The sequence below is a fragment of the Amphiura filiformis genome, chromosome 2 (assembly GCF_039555335.1).
Source record: "Amphiura filiformis chromosome 2, Afil_fr2py, whole genome shotgun sequence".
NCBI lineage: Eukaryota > Metazoa > Echinodermata > Ophiuroidea > Amphilepidida > Amphiuridae > Amphiura > Amphiura filiformis.
This window is the reverse complement of record NC_092629.1, coordinates 51,604,122-51,625,391: the sequence shown is the minus strand read 5'-3', so window position 1 is coordinate 51,625,391 and position 21,270 is coordinate 51,604,122. Positions and strand designations below refer to the sequence as shown.

The 21,270-nt window shown below is 36.2% G+C and overlaps 1 protein-coding gene across 2 annotated transcripts; it reads left to right on the top strand.

The window, feature by feature from the left end:
- Positions 1-1,637: 1,637 nt before the first annotated feature.
- On the top strand, positions 1,638-18,846 carry LOC140146348 (CD5 antigen-like). 2 transcript variants are annotated; one of them, XM_072168160.1, is made up of 6 exons: positions 1,638-1,804; positions 5,968-6,123; positions 7,021-7,353; positions 11,238-11,579; positions 12,397-12,777; positions 13,612-18,846. In XM_072168160.1, exons 2-6 carry the CDS (start codon positions 6,060-6,062, stop codon positions 13,884-13,886), a joined length of 1,395 nt encoding a protein of 464 aa, XP_072024261.1. In that variant the 5' UTR covers positions 1,638-1,804; positions 5,968-6,059; the 3' UTR covers positions 13,887-18,846. The 2 variants fall into 2 exon arrangements, with proteins under 2 accessions (XP_072024261.1, XP_072024260.1); XM_072168159.1 differs by having other exon boundaries at positions 5,958-6,123.
- The last annotated feature ends 2,424 nt before the right edge of the window (positions 18,847-21,270 follow it).

Here is a 21,270-nt window from a genome sequence, read left to right as displayed (position 1 = left end):
AACTAGTGCGGTTCACCATAGCTGAACCACGGGGCTTCCACAGTATTGTGGTATACCACTGTCACCCGGGAGTCTTGGGATTTAGAGATATAGGAACAAAATAGGAATTTTGACCAACTCTTTTGATAACTCTCACCCCGGCCCCGGTCATTGCCGGTGGGGAAATTATTTTATAATTTCTATACCGTTTTCTCTTTCATTTGACACCACTGGAGGTCATACCTTTTTGGCATTTCAAGTAAGTCATACAATTTCATGGTTCAGCAAAAATCCAAGATCCGTTAGTCTTTTTATATAATTTTTTTTATTATGCACGTAATAAATAAAGCCATGCATCTGCAACGCTTTTTATCATGGGAAAACCCCCGCTTTGGAGTTCTCTTCAACAAATATATTCTAAATTAGATTTTCCAACTCCAATTTCAATACTCAACCGGTTGCCATGGTAACGTTTGGTTTTTTCTCCACGAGTGTCAGATTGAGGATAATTATAGGCATGCATTTCGCTATACAAAAACAAGATTTGAAATGTAGTAGACATACCGTGTTTATAACATTGAATTTCGCGTAAATATGTTTACATGTATATTTTGGCCCACAATCTTTCCCAGTCTCACGGAGAGAGCCCTCTCTTTTTTTGGTCTTCTCACCCAATGACCACCATTTTTACGCCAAATCTTTCATCGAAAGTCCCAGTCTGAACTGCTGTCCGCACATCCCGGGCCCCTTCCACGATAATGATGATGATGATGATGATGATGATGATGATTTTTAAATTCGTGATATATAATAATATACAAATTATATTCATTCTTTTTTTAATTTTTGATATTTAACAGTTCTTGAAGTAAACTTAACTAATCTAATGATAGGGGCCTACTTAAAGTGTATGTATAGCTAGGAGCAAAAGAAGACGATCATTTAAAAATATTGACCTTTCGTATTGAAGGTAGGCCTACACATTTTTCCCCAAAGACCTAAATTCTTTAGGTGTTTGGGGAAAAAAATTCTATATCTATAAGGTCACAATTTTTCATATGATTTTCGGCTTTTCCTCCCATACAGTTAAAGTATATCATTTATTAGATTTATAAAGTTTACTTCGAGGACTTTTAAATTATCAAAAATAAATAAATTTGCATAATTTGCCATCAAATTTGTATTATATCACGAATTAAATATATATATATATATTTGATATCAAAAGGACATTCCTCATATTCAGAATGCAATTCGATATGTCTGATGTGCTCTCATGTCCTAGAAAAATTGAGTATCAGAGCCCATAATATATACAATTTATTGACTTAAATTTTGTTATGATCTTTATCAACATTTAGTTGACAAATATTTAAGGAAAAAAATGCTAAATACGTTGTATTTAGTAAAAGGCATTTATATATTATATTATTATCTACCACGCAACGACCTTGGAACGAACAACAGGATACAGTACAATTATAATTGAGTTTATACTCGATCGCTTTTGCAGAAAAACGAATCACACGCATGCTCAGTGTACTAAAAACCAACGTCGGTTTGCACATCGCGACATGCGTGCGATTCGATTTTCTGTAAAGCGATTGAGCACTATGAATATCTACAAGTGGCAATGGATGGGCATAATTTTTCTGGCACACGCATTACACTGTGTCATGTCAATGCAGAAACACAGGGAAAATATATGCTATACAGGAGCATGAATCTGACGTTAAAGCTACGAATGATGATGTCAATTATATATCCTTAAAGTGGCATTTTTTAGAAAGCCTTGAATTTGTGTGTGAATATGCTGATAGAACAGGTAGGTACGTGGTTAAAATATTTGGTTATGTTTTCATTATTATTTATCTAATTTATTATAACGTTACACAATATATTTTATACTATCTTTCTCTCTTTAGGGCCTATCGAAAAGCGCGTTTTTCTTTTTTGTTTTTTGTTTGTTTTTGTTTTCTCTTTTTTGTGTGCGCTCTAATCGCTCTGTAAGAAGCGCCTTGTAAGAAATTTTTGTATGTATGTAGGCCCCCTATGCATGTATCATATTGGGCTATTACCGTTGAATTCCAGTTCCACCCCCCTATGGAAGACGTGTACACACATGACCTTAATCTCCCACACAGGGGGTGTAGATATCAAACGAATCACGTACAGGTATAACCCCCGGGGTATAACCTCATTTGAAATTCACATTCCACCGAGAATAGGGTCATGTATTCCATAGGGGCTATGTAGGCTATTCTAAACCGGAACAACTTGCCCGGGGGGGGTCACTCCCATTGTGGCTTGTACACCATCCGCGATAATCAACTTTTGAAAAGCACCCTAAACAAGGATTTAACCCTGGGCTAAAACAACACCCTAAACAGGGATTTCATTCCTAACATCAAATTTCATACCCTAAATTTCATTTCCGCGTATTTAGAAATTGCACTCTTGCTACCCTTTTTTCCAATTTTTTTTGTTTTGACACCCTAAACGCGATACGCGCGTATCGTGCCTACCCACGAAAAACGACCCTTTTACGCGTTTTCATTATCGCGGATGGTGTACAGGCCACAATGGGAGTGACCCCCGGGAACAATGTCTAATGTAGCCTAATAATTACCGGAACAGAATGTGATAATTAACATGATTAATAGATAGAGTTATAGGCTTATGTGGGTAAATAACGACCACACACACACACACACCATTAAAAGAATCCAACAATTTATTTCTTATTTAGGCCTATTTGTTTGGGTAAAAAAATCAGGCCTAATTATTATCTCAAAATTATCCACGCTTGATAAGTCCCATATAATAGGCATACGGGCCTAATATCAAGGATGTGTACTCTTAAATTTAAATAACAGGACCATTTAGGGACCGTTCCCGGGGTTTAATATAGTTACGCCATCGGAAAGTGGGAGTTTTGACCAGGCAAAAATTACAAAAAATGTAACGTCTACCTCGAGTTCGCGCAACATTTTCGGATTCCCCTCTTGTTTTCCCATTTTTTTTCTCTAACAACTGACTTTATTTGCATAAAATCATCAAAATTGGGCAAATTGTCTGTCAATTATACTTCCATTTGTGGTGTTTTTATTCGTAGAGTGTCCTATACTTTGTTTGTACACAATGTAAGAAGCAAGTAGGCCTAGGCCTATTCGTTATGAGATTGTTCAACTTTTCAAAGACAACATAACATATAGGCCTAGCCACCAGCATTTATAGCAGGAGGATACCTGTATTTAGCACTGTTTAAGTCAAATTTAACTCACAAAACATATTTTGAAAAATCCATTAATTCCTTTTGTCATTGTAGGGCAAAATAGTTTTCAGTTGTGACTGTAAAAATTCGTAATTATTTGCAAAGATATGTATAATATTTTGAAATATTTAATAGTCGAAAAATTTCGTTTCAGCTTTTATTAGAGAGAAAATGAGAATTTTGTTGAAAAGTTGATAAATGACTCCTTTGAACGAATTAACGGACTCATTAATTAAAAGGTCGCTCGTCACGCTGTATTGAATGGCGAGGTCATCGCCTCCATTGGGTTATTCCATTTAAAATCCACACTACCCCTGTGGAAGATTTTGGAAATATCTTGCACAGGGGGAGTATGAATTTCAAATGTAATTGTTCAGAGTTAATCATTTTGAAACCCATACCCCCTGCATTATAAGCTTTACCTTTATATCTTCCACAAATGGAGTGAGTATTTCAAATGGAAGTTACCAAATTGTCTATTCTCTTCAAAACTCATACTCCCTCTGTGGACTTCACTTTAGCCTAGCTAAATCTTCTACAGGGGTAGTGTGGATTTTAAATGGAATAGCCCGTTATGCATGTGACGGTATTGTGTGTGCCATACAATATAAAGTCAAGGTCGAGCATCCATTCTTGACAACTAATGGGTATATACGGTGACACGTACACATCGGAAGGCAGATCCGGATTAATGCGTGTCAATGTGCGCTCCCGTGAACCGCACCGTGAAGTATAGCAAGTATCTATACACCGTGTGGCACTGCACTGATCCGAGTCCGCATTGATCCGAATCTTATGTAGGACACCGAGTGGAAAGAGTGGAAACATGCTCTAAATGGATTGAAAAAAGTAGTCTGTATAGGCCTACTCTCAAAATAGTGAATATTGCCAACAGAAAATGTGTACTTTCTTACATTTTAGAGTGTTTTCCACTCAAAAACGGGTTGTCCTTAAAAAGTGGAAATTCACTCTTTTACATTTAGAGAGTGGTGTGTCGCAACAACCGGGCTCAACAATCAACGCAGTATTAGTATAGATCATGGTATATATATTATGATATCATTTTTTGACAAAACGGTTTTTTATAGATAGGCCTATACATTGCTGTATTGATACAATTTCATAAAGAAAAAGCTTAAAAACCAAAAGTATGCAACTTTTCAACATCGTAGTGCGCAGGGGATGTCTTTGAAAAGCAAAACAAATAATAATAATAATTTTTTTTTTTAATGGATACATATATAGGACATGTTCAGCCCGTCAAGCAGTGGGACCCATTACTATGATCTGTGTACATCAAGTGCACGTTATTAATGTTAGAAATATTTTTGTGAAGACAACCCGAAACAGGAAAGCACACGTTGCTATTAAATTTGTTGTTGCTGCAGTTGAAATCTGTACAGTGTACACCCTATATGTAAGACATGACCTTAATCTCTCTTGTGGCATGCGCGTATTTTTTTTTGGGGGGGGGGGGCTTTGGGGGCAAAGCAGGGGGCGGCCAAACTGCGAAGGAGCGGCGGAAGAAGAAGGGGCGGCAAAAAAAGAGGGGCGACGGAAGAAGAAGGGGCGGCAAATAGAATTAGAAAATAAGAAAAAATGGCGGAATATGTGAAAAAATTGTACTATACATCAAAATGTGTTGTTTTTGGGGCGGAGCGCCTAAAAAAGGGCCAGGGTTTGGGGTGTGTTTTGTCGGGGTGGGGTGTGTGTATCAGTGGCGTAACCAGTGGGGATGTCCCCCCAGTCGGTATAGACGGAAGGCGTTGGTGAAAAAAATGGCAACATACTTTTTTTAAGCGGGTGAAAGAAAACGGAAAAATTGTAAGTAAGAAATGTTTAAAAATTAAAAATTGTGAAACGATTTGAATTAATTTTTTGTTTTGTTTTTAGGCTGCTGGCGCCTATCTATTATCTTTTTTTTTCGCACTTCACTTTTTAAAACCATTTCTGTCGGTACATTGCCCTCCCCGGTTCCGAAGTGAGGGGGTGTATGGGGTGGGCGGGGTGTATTATGTGTACGTTATTATTACATTAGGCCTACTATCAGTTTTTGTGAGGATTATTTGAACGTGCATCAAAGCTCACGTTCATGACCATTTTTGGAATCAGCATGAAAAATGCATTAAAATGTGTACAAAAAAGCCGACTATTGCTCCAGTGGTTCTTAAGATGGTTCTTAATATTTTTTTGAAAATATCTTAAAACTTGGACATTTAATGTTGAAGCCTATGGCATTATGTTAATTAGTTAACTTACTGCTCATCTGGTGAGAAAACTGCGATTGTGACATTTACTCGATTTTATCGACATCTTTTGTTTCTGCAGATTAAACCAGAGTTAGGGACCGTTCACAAACACTTGTAACTGGGGGGATGTTGATGCAGATAGAAAAGATCACATATTTTTGCAGGGTCCCCTTCCGGACCTAAAATTATTTTCAGGGCCACCTTTTTGGCCATGAAAAATGAACGTCAACCTTATAGAAAATAGTGTAAACTCATGTTCTACGAGAAAAATTAAGGTGATATTTTCAAAGGCCCAAAGTTCAGGGGGATAACAAATTTCTAGGTTACCTTTTGCATCAGCCCCCCCGTTACAAGTGTTTGTGAACGACCCCTTACCAAAGTCAATAGAAACATCATCAAGATTTCAGAAAATTCAAGAACTTATCGAACTGTGTTTTTTTCTTCTTAATTTACAGATTACACCAGATATATTTAAGTCAATGGTATAACCATAAAGCATTCAGTGACCGTACATGATTTTCCTGAGCTGACGATAATAGGAATTTAGTGTACAAACCATGGAAGCCATCTTTTTTTGTGTGTGTTTATGTTTGGCGCTGGTAGTCACAGTGCATTGTAGAGGTATGTACCATTATGTTTAATGTATATTAGGCTAAAAAATTGGTATAGTGTCTCAAAGCCGTTTTTTTTGTTCTTAGCGGGTCCATGGCAGCTGAAACGGCAAATTCATTTTTTATTTCCTTAGTTTTTTTGCCGTAAAATCATGAAATTCTGAGACAAATTTGGAAGAAAATTTACTTGATTCAATACTCGCATTATATAAAACAATTGATAATTTGTAAATCAACCACTATATAACTGTGTACTTTTGAACACTCAAAAATCAGATGACATATTTATAATTCGAAATTTAGTTTTAAAAAACCTTAAAAATGAAACGAAATGATTTCGCATTCGTTTTTGAAAATGCCATGGGCTTTGAGACACCTTGTCGTGACCTTTAAGAGCAGAGTTTCAAAGGTGGATTCCGGTGCAGGTCATTTAGAAAAACAAAATAACTCCTACGTACCTCCCAAAGGTGTGGTACGTACTCCAGGAAACGGCAAAATCCAAAATGGCTTCCGGTGGCCATCTTGGAATTCAAAAGATTACACAACTTTCGAATATATCAGCCTAGAGACATGATTTAGGGTCATTATAACATTTCAAGGACCCATGTTACAAGCCTTTTGCTTGGAGGAGAGCTATAACTGTCACTCTCCTACAGTTCTCTTGAATGCTTTTGAGCTATAAATCTCTCTCCTTAAATGCATGGGGGAGCTGTTTTTAATGACTTCACCCACCATCGGGGTTCTGGGGTGCTAACGGAATTGTATGGACGCTGAAGCCGGCTGTCATATTCTACTCCGACTTATTCCATGATTGTATTACTGAGCACTTAATTGTAATTTATGTTAACATGTTTGTCCGTGATCATGGTGATTCTTCATCCATATCAATATTCATTTATCTTTTTAGGTTCCCCGCGTGCAATTCGCTTAGTAGGTCCAATAGCCTACATTGGTGAAGTGCAAATCTTCCACAAAAACCAATGGGTATCAGTGTGTCAAGACCAATGGAACCTAAAAAATGCACACGTTGTATGTGGCCAATTAGGCTATGCTAATCGTGCCTTATCGGCGAGGTCAATGAGCTACGCGCAGATGGACGGTGACCGAGGAGACGCTATACAAGGGTTCAAGTGCCGTGGTAACGAGGCTAGATTAGATTTATGCCCCATTTTGGCGGGAAATTGGAGTCGACAAGAATGTAGCGCGGGAATGGCGGGTGTTATATGTCAAACACCCAGGGGTAAGTAGACCATATTAAAGGACCAAAAAATCTGTAACATTTTAGGTAGTCGCTAAAAATGGTTGATAAATCGGGAAAATACCTTTATACATTTTTTAACATCTGAAATATCAACAAACTGCATGTGAAGATAACTAAAGGCTACCTGCGTCTTTGGGATTACATTTACAACTTTTGATTGCATGTTGAGCATACAATATATTCTGTAGTAAATCGATGGAATGTGACGGTGATTGTTGAGGTATTAGGCTATATGTTTGATAGAAATAGACCGTCTGACAAGTTAGTATTCTCCCCCGCCGTCAGTGTGATTCCAGTCACTCCATAGCGTGTTGCGAAGGTGGAGGAGACTAAAGCTGTAGTTAAAAAAATGCGTTAAAAATGATGTTTCCTATATGTCCAGCATTGTTGCAGAGGTTCCGGAAGATTTTGAATATTTGGGGGGGGGGGGCAAAATCCTGCTCCGAGGCGTGAAAAGCCGAAGGGGGGAGGGTGCATTCATTACATGCATGAATTGTACCTTACATTTTGAATTACACCCTAAAATTTGAATCTGATCCTAAAATTACGAATTTTACCCTAAAATTTATGAATTTTACCCTAAAATTTATGAATTTTACCCTAAAATTTATGAATTTTACCCTAAAATTTATGAATTTTACCCACAAATTTATGAATTTTACCCACAAATTTATGAATTTTACCCACAAATTTATGAATTTTACCCACAAATTTATGAATTTTACCCACAAATTTATGAATTTTACCCACAAATTTATGAATTTTACCCATAAATTTATGAATTTTACCCACAAATTTATGAATTTTACACAAAAAATATATGAATTTTACCCACAAATTTATGAATTTTACCCAAAAATGTATGAATTTTATCCAAAAATTTATGAATTTTACCCTAAAATTATGAATTTTACCCTAAAATTACGGAATTTTACCTCAGATTATAGGGGGGGGCTCTAGGGTACTTGGACCCCCTCACCAAAATTATTGAGGGGCTGCCCCAGCCCCCCCCGGTTCCGGAGCCACTCGGAGTTGTAACCGCTTGACCCGGCATTACCCTTATGAACTCTCACCCTCCTGAGAGTTCCTTATGCCCGGGCATAAAGACTTACATAGATGTGTCTCTCTTGACAAGAAATCGTAGTATCTAGCTGATTTATAGGGTGGTGCGTTGAAACATTGCCTGTCATATTTTATATTGTAAATTGTAAACAATAATAAACAATAATAACCATCAAAACATAATAATTTCATTTAGATTTTATTTATCTGCTTATAAACTTATCACAATTCACTCAAATTGCTGTAAAATCTGAAAAACTTGACCAATTTACACGATTCAACTTGCACTGTGGAGGCTGCCATGTTAAAATTCTTGATTTTTTTTCTGGCGTTTTTATTCTTCAAAGTTTTTCAATGTCGCTTCGCCCAAATGTTCTTTACCCACAATGTTGAACGATGTCTAGCTTTTAGCCACTTCAGTAATACTGTAGCCTTTCATACGTAACTCAATTACCCGATTTCGCTCAGTTTCAGACGATTGTTTACCTTTTTTTGCAGGCTATTGTTTACATAAAATCCTATCCCTATTAAACCCTACAACGTGCAATAGTTACTTCCGGTATCACAATTCACTAAAATCGCTGTAAAATCTGAAAAAGTTCACCAATTTTCATGATTCAACTTGCACTGTGGAGGCTATAATCCTGTCTATGCACAACGTAATTGCCTCTAGTCTGCTGCCTTCACGTAAAATGCTAGAGTATACTAAACATGATAGGAGCCAGACCATGTTTAAACGCACCACCCTATATTTTGAAGCTCGTTTGTCCTACTACAATAGTAAATATTCTTAAAAGGTCAACAAAATGTAGACGATTAAGTGGGAAAAGATATTGTATTGGTCAAAACTGCACAAAAGGTCACAAAAATGACATTTTCACCTATTAATCATAATGTATTGAATTAAGGGGGTACTACACCCATTGCATTTTTTTTTTTTTTTTTTTGCATTTTGTGAAGAAATGAGAAAAAAATTGGACAAAGTGGTATGCAAAATGAAGGGGCAAATCTTGTCGTTCTACTGGTGGCATCGGTATCAATGTAGCTGTCATGCTTTTAAAGGTAGAAAACCAAAAAGTGGTACATCAGTGATGTACCACTTTTTGGCTTAAATACATTTTGGATTTTATAAAACGATGTTTTTGTGTATTTCATTAAAAAAAAAATTCTGTATGCACGTGACTGAAAATCTCTCGGAATCACAAGTAACCGTCTCAAGAATAAACATGCTTGAGAGATTTAGACAGGATGTTATGCCCCCGCCAGACTTTCTTGTCGCTTGCCGCAGCGACAAGTGGCATGACATATCAACCAATGACAGCCTTTATAGTGTCCGTTTGTCTGTAATGCGCGTGCGCTACGCCGCTCAGCGGCAAGCGGCATTGTAGTATGAAACCATTATTAAGCAAGTAAAATCTCAAAATAGTAAACGTTACTATAGTAACCAACCCGTCATTAATTTAGCTCAACGGGCGATGTGTGTTTAATATTGCAGTTTTAGAATTATAATTAAATCGTTTAATATTGCATGAATGGTCACGGTGAAAGTTACTCACTGCGACAAGCGATTACTTTACAAAGCCATTTATATGATTTATATCGCATGTAATTTCAGAGAAATTTAAATTTGGTTTATACTCTATATGAAATATTAGTATCAATTGCCAGGAAGGATTTGTGAAAAAAAAAAGTTTGGCGACATTATAGGTTTATGGTACAAATGCATGCGAAGCGCACAAAATATTTTGCCATAGTTTTGCAATACTATTCTGCCCGCTTAAAGGTGAATTTACACTCGATTCATCGATTGCGATGCATCGCTTTTGGAAAGCGATGTGCAATCGCCGAATTTTGCGATGCATCGCTCGTCGCGTTTGCATTATACTTACCACGGCGATAGCGATTGCAGACGATAATTTAAATAACCTAAATGCAACAAAATACATTTTTAGAACATCCATAACTGTCAATAATTATTGCTTTGAAATAATTTTTAATCACCGAAAGTTAATAATCGAGAAAGGTAAATTAATTAGCAAAATAATAGATCCAGTTGGTTGTTAATGATCGCTCGAAAGTTGAGATTTCTTCAACTCGCAAAAGCAACGTCGTTTTTGTCTCGGTGGTTTGTATCGATTGATCGGCTCTACGCTTTGAAAACGGAAGTAAACACTGAGCGTGCGTGAGAATCGCTTTTCTTAAAGGGAGTCTCCGGCAATCACAACATTATGCCTTATATGTAAGAAAATAATTATCATGCACGAATCACGCGGTTTTATTTAAAACAAACTCATAGTGACCATAAAAACGAATAAAAACATCCGTCTCTCAACACGCGATATGCAAAATTCCCAGGCGCCGAGATTGACGAGTGCAATAACGTCCCAGTAATACAAAGAAGGCTGACGACAATTGAGCACAAATAACCATTACGTCATTGCACTTGCACAATTTCGGCGCGGGAATTTTGAATATCGCGTGTTGAGAGCCGATTGTTTTTATTAGTTTTTATGGTCCATATGAGTTTATTTTAAATAAAACAATGCGATTCTTGGTTGATAATTATTTTTCTAACATTATATAAGGCATATTGTTAAGATTGCCGGAGAGTATAAATTCAGCTAAACTCTGGTGTTGGAATTGAATGTCTTAATTAAGAAATTAATTCAAAATTGCAGTTTTTCTAGAAGAACAATGAAACCAGTTGAAATGAAACAGGTTTGAAAAAAAAAAATAACCAATTCATTTTAAAAGATAGTACGTCATTTCTAATGAAAATAATTATCTTCAATTTCTTGCAGAATCGTCATATCCAGTAAGGCTAGTAGGCGGAGATAGCGATCACGAAGGCAGGGTCGAGATTAAACATGGTGGAGAATGGAATACAGTCTGTGACAGAGGTTGGGATAAGCCTGACGCGGATATTATCTGTCATCAGATTGGGTACAAGACAGCCGTACGGGCATCGACAGGGGCAGAGTATGGACAAGGCACGGGGACCATATTACTGAGTAACGTACAATGTAAACAAGATGATTTGAAGTACAGATATGACGTAAGGTATTGTAATGTGACGGATTGGTACCCGGATGAAGATGAATGTACGCATGCCCGTGACGCAGGAGTTGTGTGCGATGCGAAAGGTAAGTCCGCGCCTATATGTGAATATCATTGTATGTGATTAGCTAATAGCTACTGCGCATGAGTGAGAAAGGTTAGGGGTTATTGCGAATTCGTTAGAGTTTTAGGCATGTTGTAGCCCAGTCAAATTATGAAATCGCCCACCACTATAGATGAGTTGACCTATGATGTCACATGTTTACATTTAGACCGCCCTCTGTTGTTTCATGCCAGGCAAAATAATACAGGAGTGTCTATGGCAGACCACATAAATCTCTTCAAAACTCGACTTTTAAAAACATTTGAAGTTTTGTATGATATTATGTATATAGCTTGATGCATTTGTAAACAAGTTTGATAACATTTTAAGTATTATTTGCTTTGAAATCAAAGAAAATGAAATAAAATCAACTTCTTCCATGTAAACTATAGTGATTTTTGCCTGGCAGTTTTGATCTCACACCAACAGAGGGCGTATCAAATGTAAACACATGTCAACTCATCTATATGCAACAGAATCCATTTCACATGCGTCAATCTCACAAAAGCTCACACAAAAACATCAGAAGTCCTGGAAAATCCAAGTAGTGGAACAGTGCCTAATTTGCAAAAATCCCAAATGGCAACTTCTGCAGGAGTAAAATTGCAAAGTTCGAGGAAATTCTATTGCAAAATAAATAAGTATGATGCCAAATCCAACAACAGAATTTTCAATCGCGATTTTTTCGAAAAGAGTGTTGCGTCGAATGTATGTGATGCGACTGACGAAATGTCTTAAGAATACACCCAAATATCTCAGAAATACACCTAAATGTCTTATGTTAATTATCTTCTCCACAGATACGGAATTAGAAGTGCGTCTCACCGGTCCACAACACACAGTTCAAATCAAATACAACGACGATTGGATGTCAATATGCGATGACAACTGGAACAAGAATGACGCCGTCGTTGTATGCCGACAACTCGGCTTCCAATCGGCAACTAAAGCCTCTAAAACAGGCTACCATGGTTGGCAGGGGTATTACTTACGTAATTTCCTTTGCACGGGGAATGAAACACGATTGGATCAGTGTAAGAGACGAGGTGAATGGACTTTGCAGACTTGCGGCAATGATAGATTCGCTGGTGTGCAGTGTACTGGGGGATCGCACACTATCATACATCATATGAGTGGCGGGTCTGCAGAAGGGGGTAGTCACTACGCGACTCATAATAAAGGTACGTCATAACGAAACACTTATGGGGCGGCATTGTGAGATTTCACAAAAAGTGCGCCCTCAATCTTGGTCAAAGTCCAGTTTTTAACATATACGCAATGTTTGTCCAAATACTATTCAGTACGCAAACTCAAACACGGATATCCTACATCGCTTTATAACTGCATCCTGTATTAAATAATTATATATTATTAGTAGAACATCGAAGAACTTTACTTTAAGTAGGTATACTATAACTACTATGCTTATATTATGACAAAATAATAGCCATGATCCATGAGGTTGATGGTAACAACATAATGATGGGAACACGGTTGTTTGATGTGATCATTTATAATTTTTCTAACAAAACATTACAATGATGTTTAATTCTAGACCTGACCAATATCAACAGCTATCACACAAATATACACATATATTTTGCAGCTATTGTAACAGATTTTCGTTTCTATACCAAATTTATCTTTTTCTGTTTTTGTGGAATTTTTTCCTATAAACTGTACATTTGTATGCAAATTGAGGGCGCTATTTACATATATATTAAATATTAAATAGCCAAAAAATATGATATATTCCTTGTATTTCATGATAAAAATGTTTTTGAAAATGACCTTGCTATTTGTTAGTCTTTTTTCTGATGTTCTAATACCATTATACAAGTATCTACCCCTTGTAAATATGCAAACAAGATTTTAGATAAATAGCGCCATCATTGTTAAACTTTACTAAAACATTATTGCAATTTTACATGCCATCGAACACCCGTGGGAAGAAGGGAAAAGGGTGTATTATATTGTTATTACAACTGTCATTTTACTCTGTTTTCTTCCCACAGTTTCTGCCGTAGAAAGTGTCATCGTCGTCGCTATCGTTTGTGGAATTCTACTCTTTATATTTTCTGGTTATTTCATCGGACATAAAGCAAGACAAAGGCGAAAACGTAAGGCAATATCTCTTCAACTGGATGAAACAGAAACGGGAACAATATCATTAGAAGAGAATGAGATGGATCAGATGAACGCGACTGATGAGGTTGTAGAAGAGACTGATAGTCACTATGTTACAGTTCAGGATAATATACCACTGGTCCAGGAAGAAGATTGTGATTAGAGAAACATTGGGGTTAAAGTTCACACAACCCCTATGGAAGACATGATATTAATCTTGTACACAGAGCTATCAGACCTAAATGGGTGACTCCATTTGAAACTAGACTACAACCCCTGTGATTAAAGTCATGTCCGATGAGGGGTGTTTGAATATCATCCGGAATAGCACATAATTAGATGTACAATAATTGAATTTAAACTTCTAACCACACAACATGAATGATCTTTAACATAACCAGTGAAAAAAATTCACTGATCATCCTGGAATCGAACCCGGATCTTAGATTTACAGGTCCAATGCTTTACCAACTGAGCTAATGAGTCAGCAGAATGTTATGAGCACGCGGTTGGTAAGTATAGTGTGAGCGTCCGCGGCAATACCGGAACATTTGCGACAACTGGTCCACAAGTTCAAAGTTTATTCTCTGTCGCTGAGCGACGAGCGATTGGTATTCGACCAATAAGGTAGCGCGCTTTTCTAAGCGCAACAAAAAGCGGGACACCTCAATTACGTAGGTAAAGATGCTTTTTTGAAAGTTATACAGGGTGTTCCAGAAAAATTACCGAGTGAATGAAAGTCGAGAACTAGACATCAGAATCAAGAAATACAGAGATAAAAAAGACTAGTTCGCGTCTAAAATTCTGACAACTAGACAGAAAATGCCGTACTGCGCAGGTCGGCAACCAATCACGGTGCGCCTTTGCCCTGACGTTAGACGCGATTTTGTCTTTTTATCTCTGTCTTTCATTATAAAAGCATGCAGAATGTATATCTACAGCAGGTACGTCAAGCTTATTGTTTGAGAGTTGCATAGACCAAGGTGCAACTTTCAAAAAGTGCATCTTTTGCTACATAATGAGACATTGTGGTCGAACGCAACATTGTAAAATAATGGGATTAGTTGTGTCAAACAAAATGTACTATTATTTGGATATTTTTTTAATTTTCTAAAAGACTGCTTAGGTTATTCTAAAAGTCTTCAGGGAAACATAAGAGCGGTCATTATTTATGCCAGGGGAAAAGGGAATTTTAGGCGGAAATTCGAAATTTTGTGTGAGCAAGAGTGGAATAACCGAAATGTTTTGTCAGGAAAGGTTGGGAATGTGAATTTTTACATGGAGAATTTTCTTTTAAAAAAAGGGAGGGAAGAGGCATAGTGATCCGTCAATTCCCCCTCGGCGTAAATAGTGACCAAAAACTTCCCTTGGAGCATAGATTGTTTATTACTATTCTGTATCTAAGTGATATACTAACGCTTGTTGTACTACTGTCAGTGTCACTTGCCGCTGAGCGGCGTGGTGCACGCGCATTGCAGACAAACGGACACATGCAAGGCTTGCCATTGGCTGATACGTCATGTGCCGCTTAACAGGGGCATAATGAATGACGTTTATATTTATTCTGTTTGACTATTATATATACGAGTTAATTGCCCTTTACCGTAAATCCCATAATTCCTTGCGTTTGGACCCGAGATGTCGTCATTTGACGTCACGCCGATGCGAATCGTTATAGCCAACATCGTTATTGCGCATTGCAAGTAGGCATGACGTCATTCGACCTCTAACCACAAGGAATTATGGATAAAGGTCAATTATCAGTTTGCCTATTGCCCATAATACATCTTGATTTAACTTCTAAATACGTCATACATATGACGTCACATAAATGGCGAACAATAAATGTCACAAATTTACACCTATGAACAAAGGTATAGCTTTTTAAACCAATATGAACATGGGTTCATCAGCAGAAATATTTTTGATTTTTAATTTGATTAATTATGTTTTAATTAATGAAATAAGTGCAGTTTAAAATGTACTTAAAATGTGTCAGGAATGCACCCATATGTGTTAGGCTTATCACGCAAGTGTTAGGAATACACCTAAATGTGCCAGGAATGCACCCAAATGTGTTAGGCTTATTACCCAAGTATTAGGAATGCACCCAAATGTGTCAGGAATACACCCACATGTATCGAGACTAACGTAAGTGGTATTCTAAAATGCATGGATTAGGAATACACGAAACTAGTATATTATAAATACGGGTAAAGGGTGTTGGTCCGACTCGCCGCTAATCCGACACTTACACTAGTCTGAATCTGAAATGCACTGTAGTAGTCCAAAACTGAAAACCACTGTGCTAGTCCGAATCTGAAAAACATTCCTTCAGTCCGACACTACGCTAGTCCGAATCTAAAAAAACACTGTACTAGTCTGAATTTGGGAAACACTGTGGTAGTCCGATATTCGGAATTCCGATATTCGGACTCGCGCAGTGTTTTTCATTTTCGGCCTGACGCACCTTTAAGTATAGGGAATTTGTGTAGTCGGACTAGCGGCGTATCGGACTCGCACTGACATAAGTGGCATTCGAAGTTAATTTGAGTGTAAGACTATTGTAAGTTCAGTAACTTGCACTCAATAAAAATTCCTTTAAAAAGGAATGGGCGCCCAACGTGAGCTTTGATGTGATGTGCTGAAATAGCTTGAAATGTAACTGTTTGGATAACAGTTACTTACATTACAAGTCAATCAAAACGTGCCACAATACGTTTTATTCTTGCATGTAACAGCAAAACTGAACTACTTATATATACCATGTATACTGCACTTACGTTATTGTATCATTAAGCCTAGATGTGTAAAAATTATCAAAATCGTATATTTTATTATTATATAACTTTCGACAGTCTTGTATTTTATAAATTGTCAACAGAACAAAACAATTGAGATTTTTAAGAGTATGTGACCGTCCTCCGCAAAAGGGCTGTTATGTCGGCGTTTTTACTTTTGAAGATATGGGACAGCCACATTTTCCTTCAAATAAGCTTCATTACAATGATACATTACATGTTCCCTTTGCTAGTGTGTCATGTTTACAAGATAGTAAAAAATAAGTAAAAGGGTTGCTCAATCCTTTGTATTCTATTGTTTTTTGAGAAGTTTAATGGACCATATCTCCAAACAAGCTCTGCCGAATGTTATATTCTGCTTTCGGTTATAACGATCAAATTATTGTGTGCAATCTAAACACCTTGTTTAATTTTGTACTATTGTATATTTTGTTTACTGATTTTATTTTTGTATATTGAAATACACGGTTGTATAATTATGATGATTGCATAAACGTTATAAGTTAAAGGTGGTTGTTACAATTTTGTCATATTGAAATACAGGTGTATCAAGTATACTATATAGCTATAATTGAATATATGAATACAAAAGCCACCCAAGTCCATACGCTGGCCAAATTGAGTTAAGCATGGGAAATTGTTGCTATACATAGGCCTGTCATATGTATGAAAGAACAACTCAAATTCATCATATGTGTCTATTGAGCATGTGAGAAATAGCATGTATGAAAGAACCACCCAATTCCGTGATTTGAGTCTTGTAACACATTGATTGAAATCCAGTATGTATAAAAGTCCACTTGTAACACATTCATTGCTGGAGAGTGGCTTTTGAAAAATAAATGGGTTTAATAAAGGTACGTGTGTGGTTTATATTACATGGCAGAATGCTTATCAACATTATACATACCTGTGTGCTTTATTTTGTATTATCTTACAAGTGGTAATCTCATTCCAACGTTGTTGTCTTTGTATATGATTCAAAAAACCACCCGAGTCCAAAATTTAAAATGAACCCTACAAAGTCCCTGAAATGCTAATCGTCATACTTTATACATTTTAATCAACTCATTTGCACGTAAAACTTAACCATATTGACCAGGTAAATCTAACTTAAGGAATTAAAATGATACACAGGTTTTTCTCTCAAAATCACTTCCCATGGACTTGGGTGGGTTTTGTATTCATGTATTCAATTGTATACCAATAACGCCGTAGATTAAAGGTGGGTGCTCAGATTTTTGTCATTATTGCAATACATCTGTATCAATTATGATTGTGTAACCCATAAATAACATTCTAGCTTAAAGGGAAGAAGTGCAGCAAAAACACTCGTTTATAGTCATATTTCATTGTCATTCCAGGTAAAAGGCTTTTTTTTTTTTCTCTCACATACTTTTTATTCCACAAAAATCGCACTTACGGTTCCCAAGTAACTGCAATAGGAGCATCTTGCGCCGATCAAATGTATTATATATGTGTTTTATCGTTTTTCAAGCAGTGATATTTATTATGTATTTTATTGTTTTTCAGGTGACGATATATAATATTTATACAGTCAAAAATCAAAAAACAAATAAGCTTTTAACATGTTATCTTCACTACAAATTGTAATAAATAAAGTGCCTGCTTCTTTTATATGTTGCATGTAATAAATTGCCATCTAATTTGCATACAAAATTTAAAAGTTGTTTTCTACATGTTTCTAGGATTTTTGCATTTTTGTGCCTTCAAAATAGTACCGGAAGGCCATTTTACGATGGATTTGAATGAAATTTTTACAGAATGTGTGTTTTGTTATTTATAAAACAAAGTGTGAAAGTATAATATTTAATTTATTTTTCGTTTTGACGCACCGTCATATTTTTAGGTCAAACAAATCACATTTTTTGGCGTTATTGATTTTTTTTTTCAAAAAGAAGCATTTTATAAATAAAATCTAATTATTATTAATAATTACCTAATTCCACACTTTTATTTTCCTGCTTTCTATCTTTCATTTATAACAAAATACATCTCTAGCATCTACGGCTGCGTTCCGGTTCCGGTTTTTTTTCTTCAGATTTTTTGGTCTCAAGTGTCATTAAACACCAAATATGACGTTCCTAGCATGTTTAATTTAAAAAAAAAGATTTTTGGTGCACTTCTTCCCTTAAAGGTCGGTGCTCAGATTTTTGTGATATTGAAATACAAGTTGTATCAAATGAGGGTATGCAATACGACGTCACTCATAACAGAGTCATCCTCATTTAAATAAGATTCTGTCCTCCATAAGATACCACGCGGGAAAATTCGCATGATAATAAAATAAAACGTGTGATAGGTATGAATGGTTGTGGAATCGATCTAGAGACCTGTCCCTCTGTCATCTTAAGTTATCTTAGAACTGTCCTCCAGCATGGCTGCCATTTCAATTGTTTTACAGTTCCGGTTGGTTTATTGCATACACTTTATTATATTTGTATACCCATCGTTATGTATATAGCTTAAAGGTGGGTAGTCAGATTTTTGGCATATTGAAATACAGCATTATCAGTTATAATAAGCATGTATACCCATTGAAAAATAAGATAAGATAATTATTGTATACCCATAACGCTGTAGTTTAAAGATGGGTGGACAGATTTATGTCATATTGAAATACAGTACAGGTGTATCAATGATTGTATACTCATCATTATAGCTTAAAAATGGGTGCTCAGAGTTTTTTCATAATACAAGTTGTATTTTGTGTACCTATCGTAATAGCTTAAAGGGGGATAATATCATATAATTTATTTGGAGAATTATCTTGTAACGCGCAAAATATAGACCAGACAGGTCAACTATATCACTCTTAACGTGGGTCTACTTTTCGGCATAGTGATAAAAGCCTAATAATTCCCGCCGATTACGCGCTGATCAAAGTTTTTCTGTTGGTTAATGGTCTGGATATTTTGCGTCTGTGCACATAAGTATAATACACCCAAATGTGTGAGATAGGGAGGTTTATTAATGTATTATCCTCTATTAATTGCTGTACCACCCCCTCATATTTATTATCCGTCATAAAAAAGCACGCGTTTACGCCCAAACGTCCTAAGCTAATCATAGATCCATCCATACGCTAATTTTAGTGATTTTTACCCCAGCACCTTACCCGGCCTGGGTAGTTCCAGCAGTCAAAGATGACCATTATAGAGGTGGTGGGGTGGGGTGGGGTGGGGGGGGTGAGGCCCACTATTGGTTTCTACAGTAAAATTAATGATTTTCATTTCGCTCTTGTAAAAATATTCCAAGAGCAAATGACTTTTGACTTGTTAGGTTAAAATAGTCATTTCATTAATATAATAATGAGGAGAAAATTCGGTAAAAATCACATTAATTTTTTTGTAAATTTTTAAGCCGAAAATCAATTTTGCCTATACTTTTGTACATAGCCAGAATTTCACTAATTTGCATGGGCGCCCGCACATTATGACGTCATAGCGATATTATGTGGGGAATGTTTGTACTTATTTTGGTATCACTGAATAGAGAAGACCCATAGCTACACAACATAACGGTATATGACGTTTATAATTGAAAAAAACCCTCCTCCCCTTCATAGTCCGCGTTACAAAATATGGCTCAGTAGTTCTAGGGTTAAGGGATGGGGTGTGGACGTTTGGACAGTATTTTTTGTGGGACATGAGAGCCCATCAGGTATATCGAATTGCATTCTGAATACGAAGAATGTCCTTCTGATATCCAATAATTTTGATTTTTTGAAATTCGCAATGTAATACACCTTTTATGGTAAATGATTAAAAAATGATATTTTTGATATTTAACAGTCCTCGAAGTAAACTTTATAAATCTAATGATATGTACTTAAAGTGTATGTAGCTGGGAAGAAAAGCCAACGATCGATTGAAAATGTTGACCTCTCGTATTGAAGATATGGAATTTTTCCCCAAAACACCAAAAAAATTAAGTCTTTTTGGGAATGTAAAATGTATATCAATGATATGAAAGGTCAAAATGTTCAATTGATCGTCGGCTTTTCATCCCAGCTACATACACTTTCAGTACATATCAGTAGACTTATAAAGTTAACTTCGAGGACTGTTAAATATCAACAATTCAAAAAATATCAAATTTTAATAATTTGTCATAGAATTGTTATAAAATCGCGAATTTCAAAAAATCAAAATCATTTGATATCAGAAGGAAATTCCTCGTATTCAGAATGCAATTCGATAGGTCTGGTGTACTCTCAGCTCCCACAAAAAATACGTGAAAATGTCGCTATAGAGTAGTACCTTAATTATATGGATTTTCAAGTTGCCAATGTTACTGGCAAAAGCTTGAAAATGCAATTAAATGAATGAAAAATCACGGATTTGACCAAAATGAGCTCTCAAATTGAGGATATTCTCTTGGATTTTTTCGCCTTTGGACACTTTAAAAGTCTGCATTTCCAATAATCACAACTGGACAAAAATTCTGGAAATCCGAACTCCTATAGGTGTGCTTATATTTTCTGTAATAGCCCAATACACCCAAATGTATAAGTATTACACCCAAAATGTATTAGGAATACACCTAAATGTATAAGGATTACACCCAAATGTATTAGGAATACACCCAAATGTATTTGGAACACACCCCAATGTATAAGGATTACACCCAAATGCATCAGAAAATACACCTGTCTCATGTATTAGATGTATGGTTTAACAGTTATCGCTGTTTATTGGTATTATGCAGACATTATGATGAAAT

Bases quoted from the DNA above. Each gene is read 5' to 3' on its own strand.
- LOC140146348 (XM_072168160.1), top strand. From the start codon at position 6,060: ATGGAAGCCATCTTTTTTTGTGTGTGTTTATGTTTGGCGCTGGTAGTC. The intron at 6,124-7,020 runs GTATGTACCATT...TTATCTTTTTAG, and splicing joins AGTCACAGTGCATTGTAGAG to GTTCCCCGCGTGCAATTCGC. The intron at 12,778-13,611 runs GTACGTCATAAC...TTCTTCCCACAG, and splicing joins CTACGCGACTCATAATAAAG to TTTCTGCCGTAGAAAGTGTC.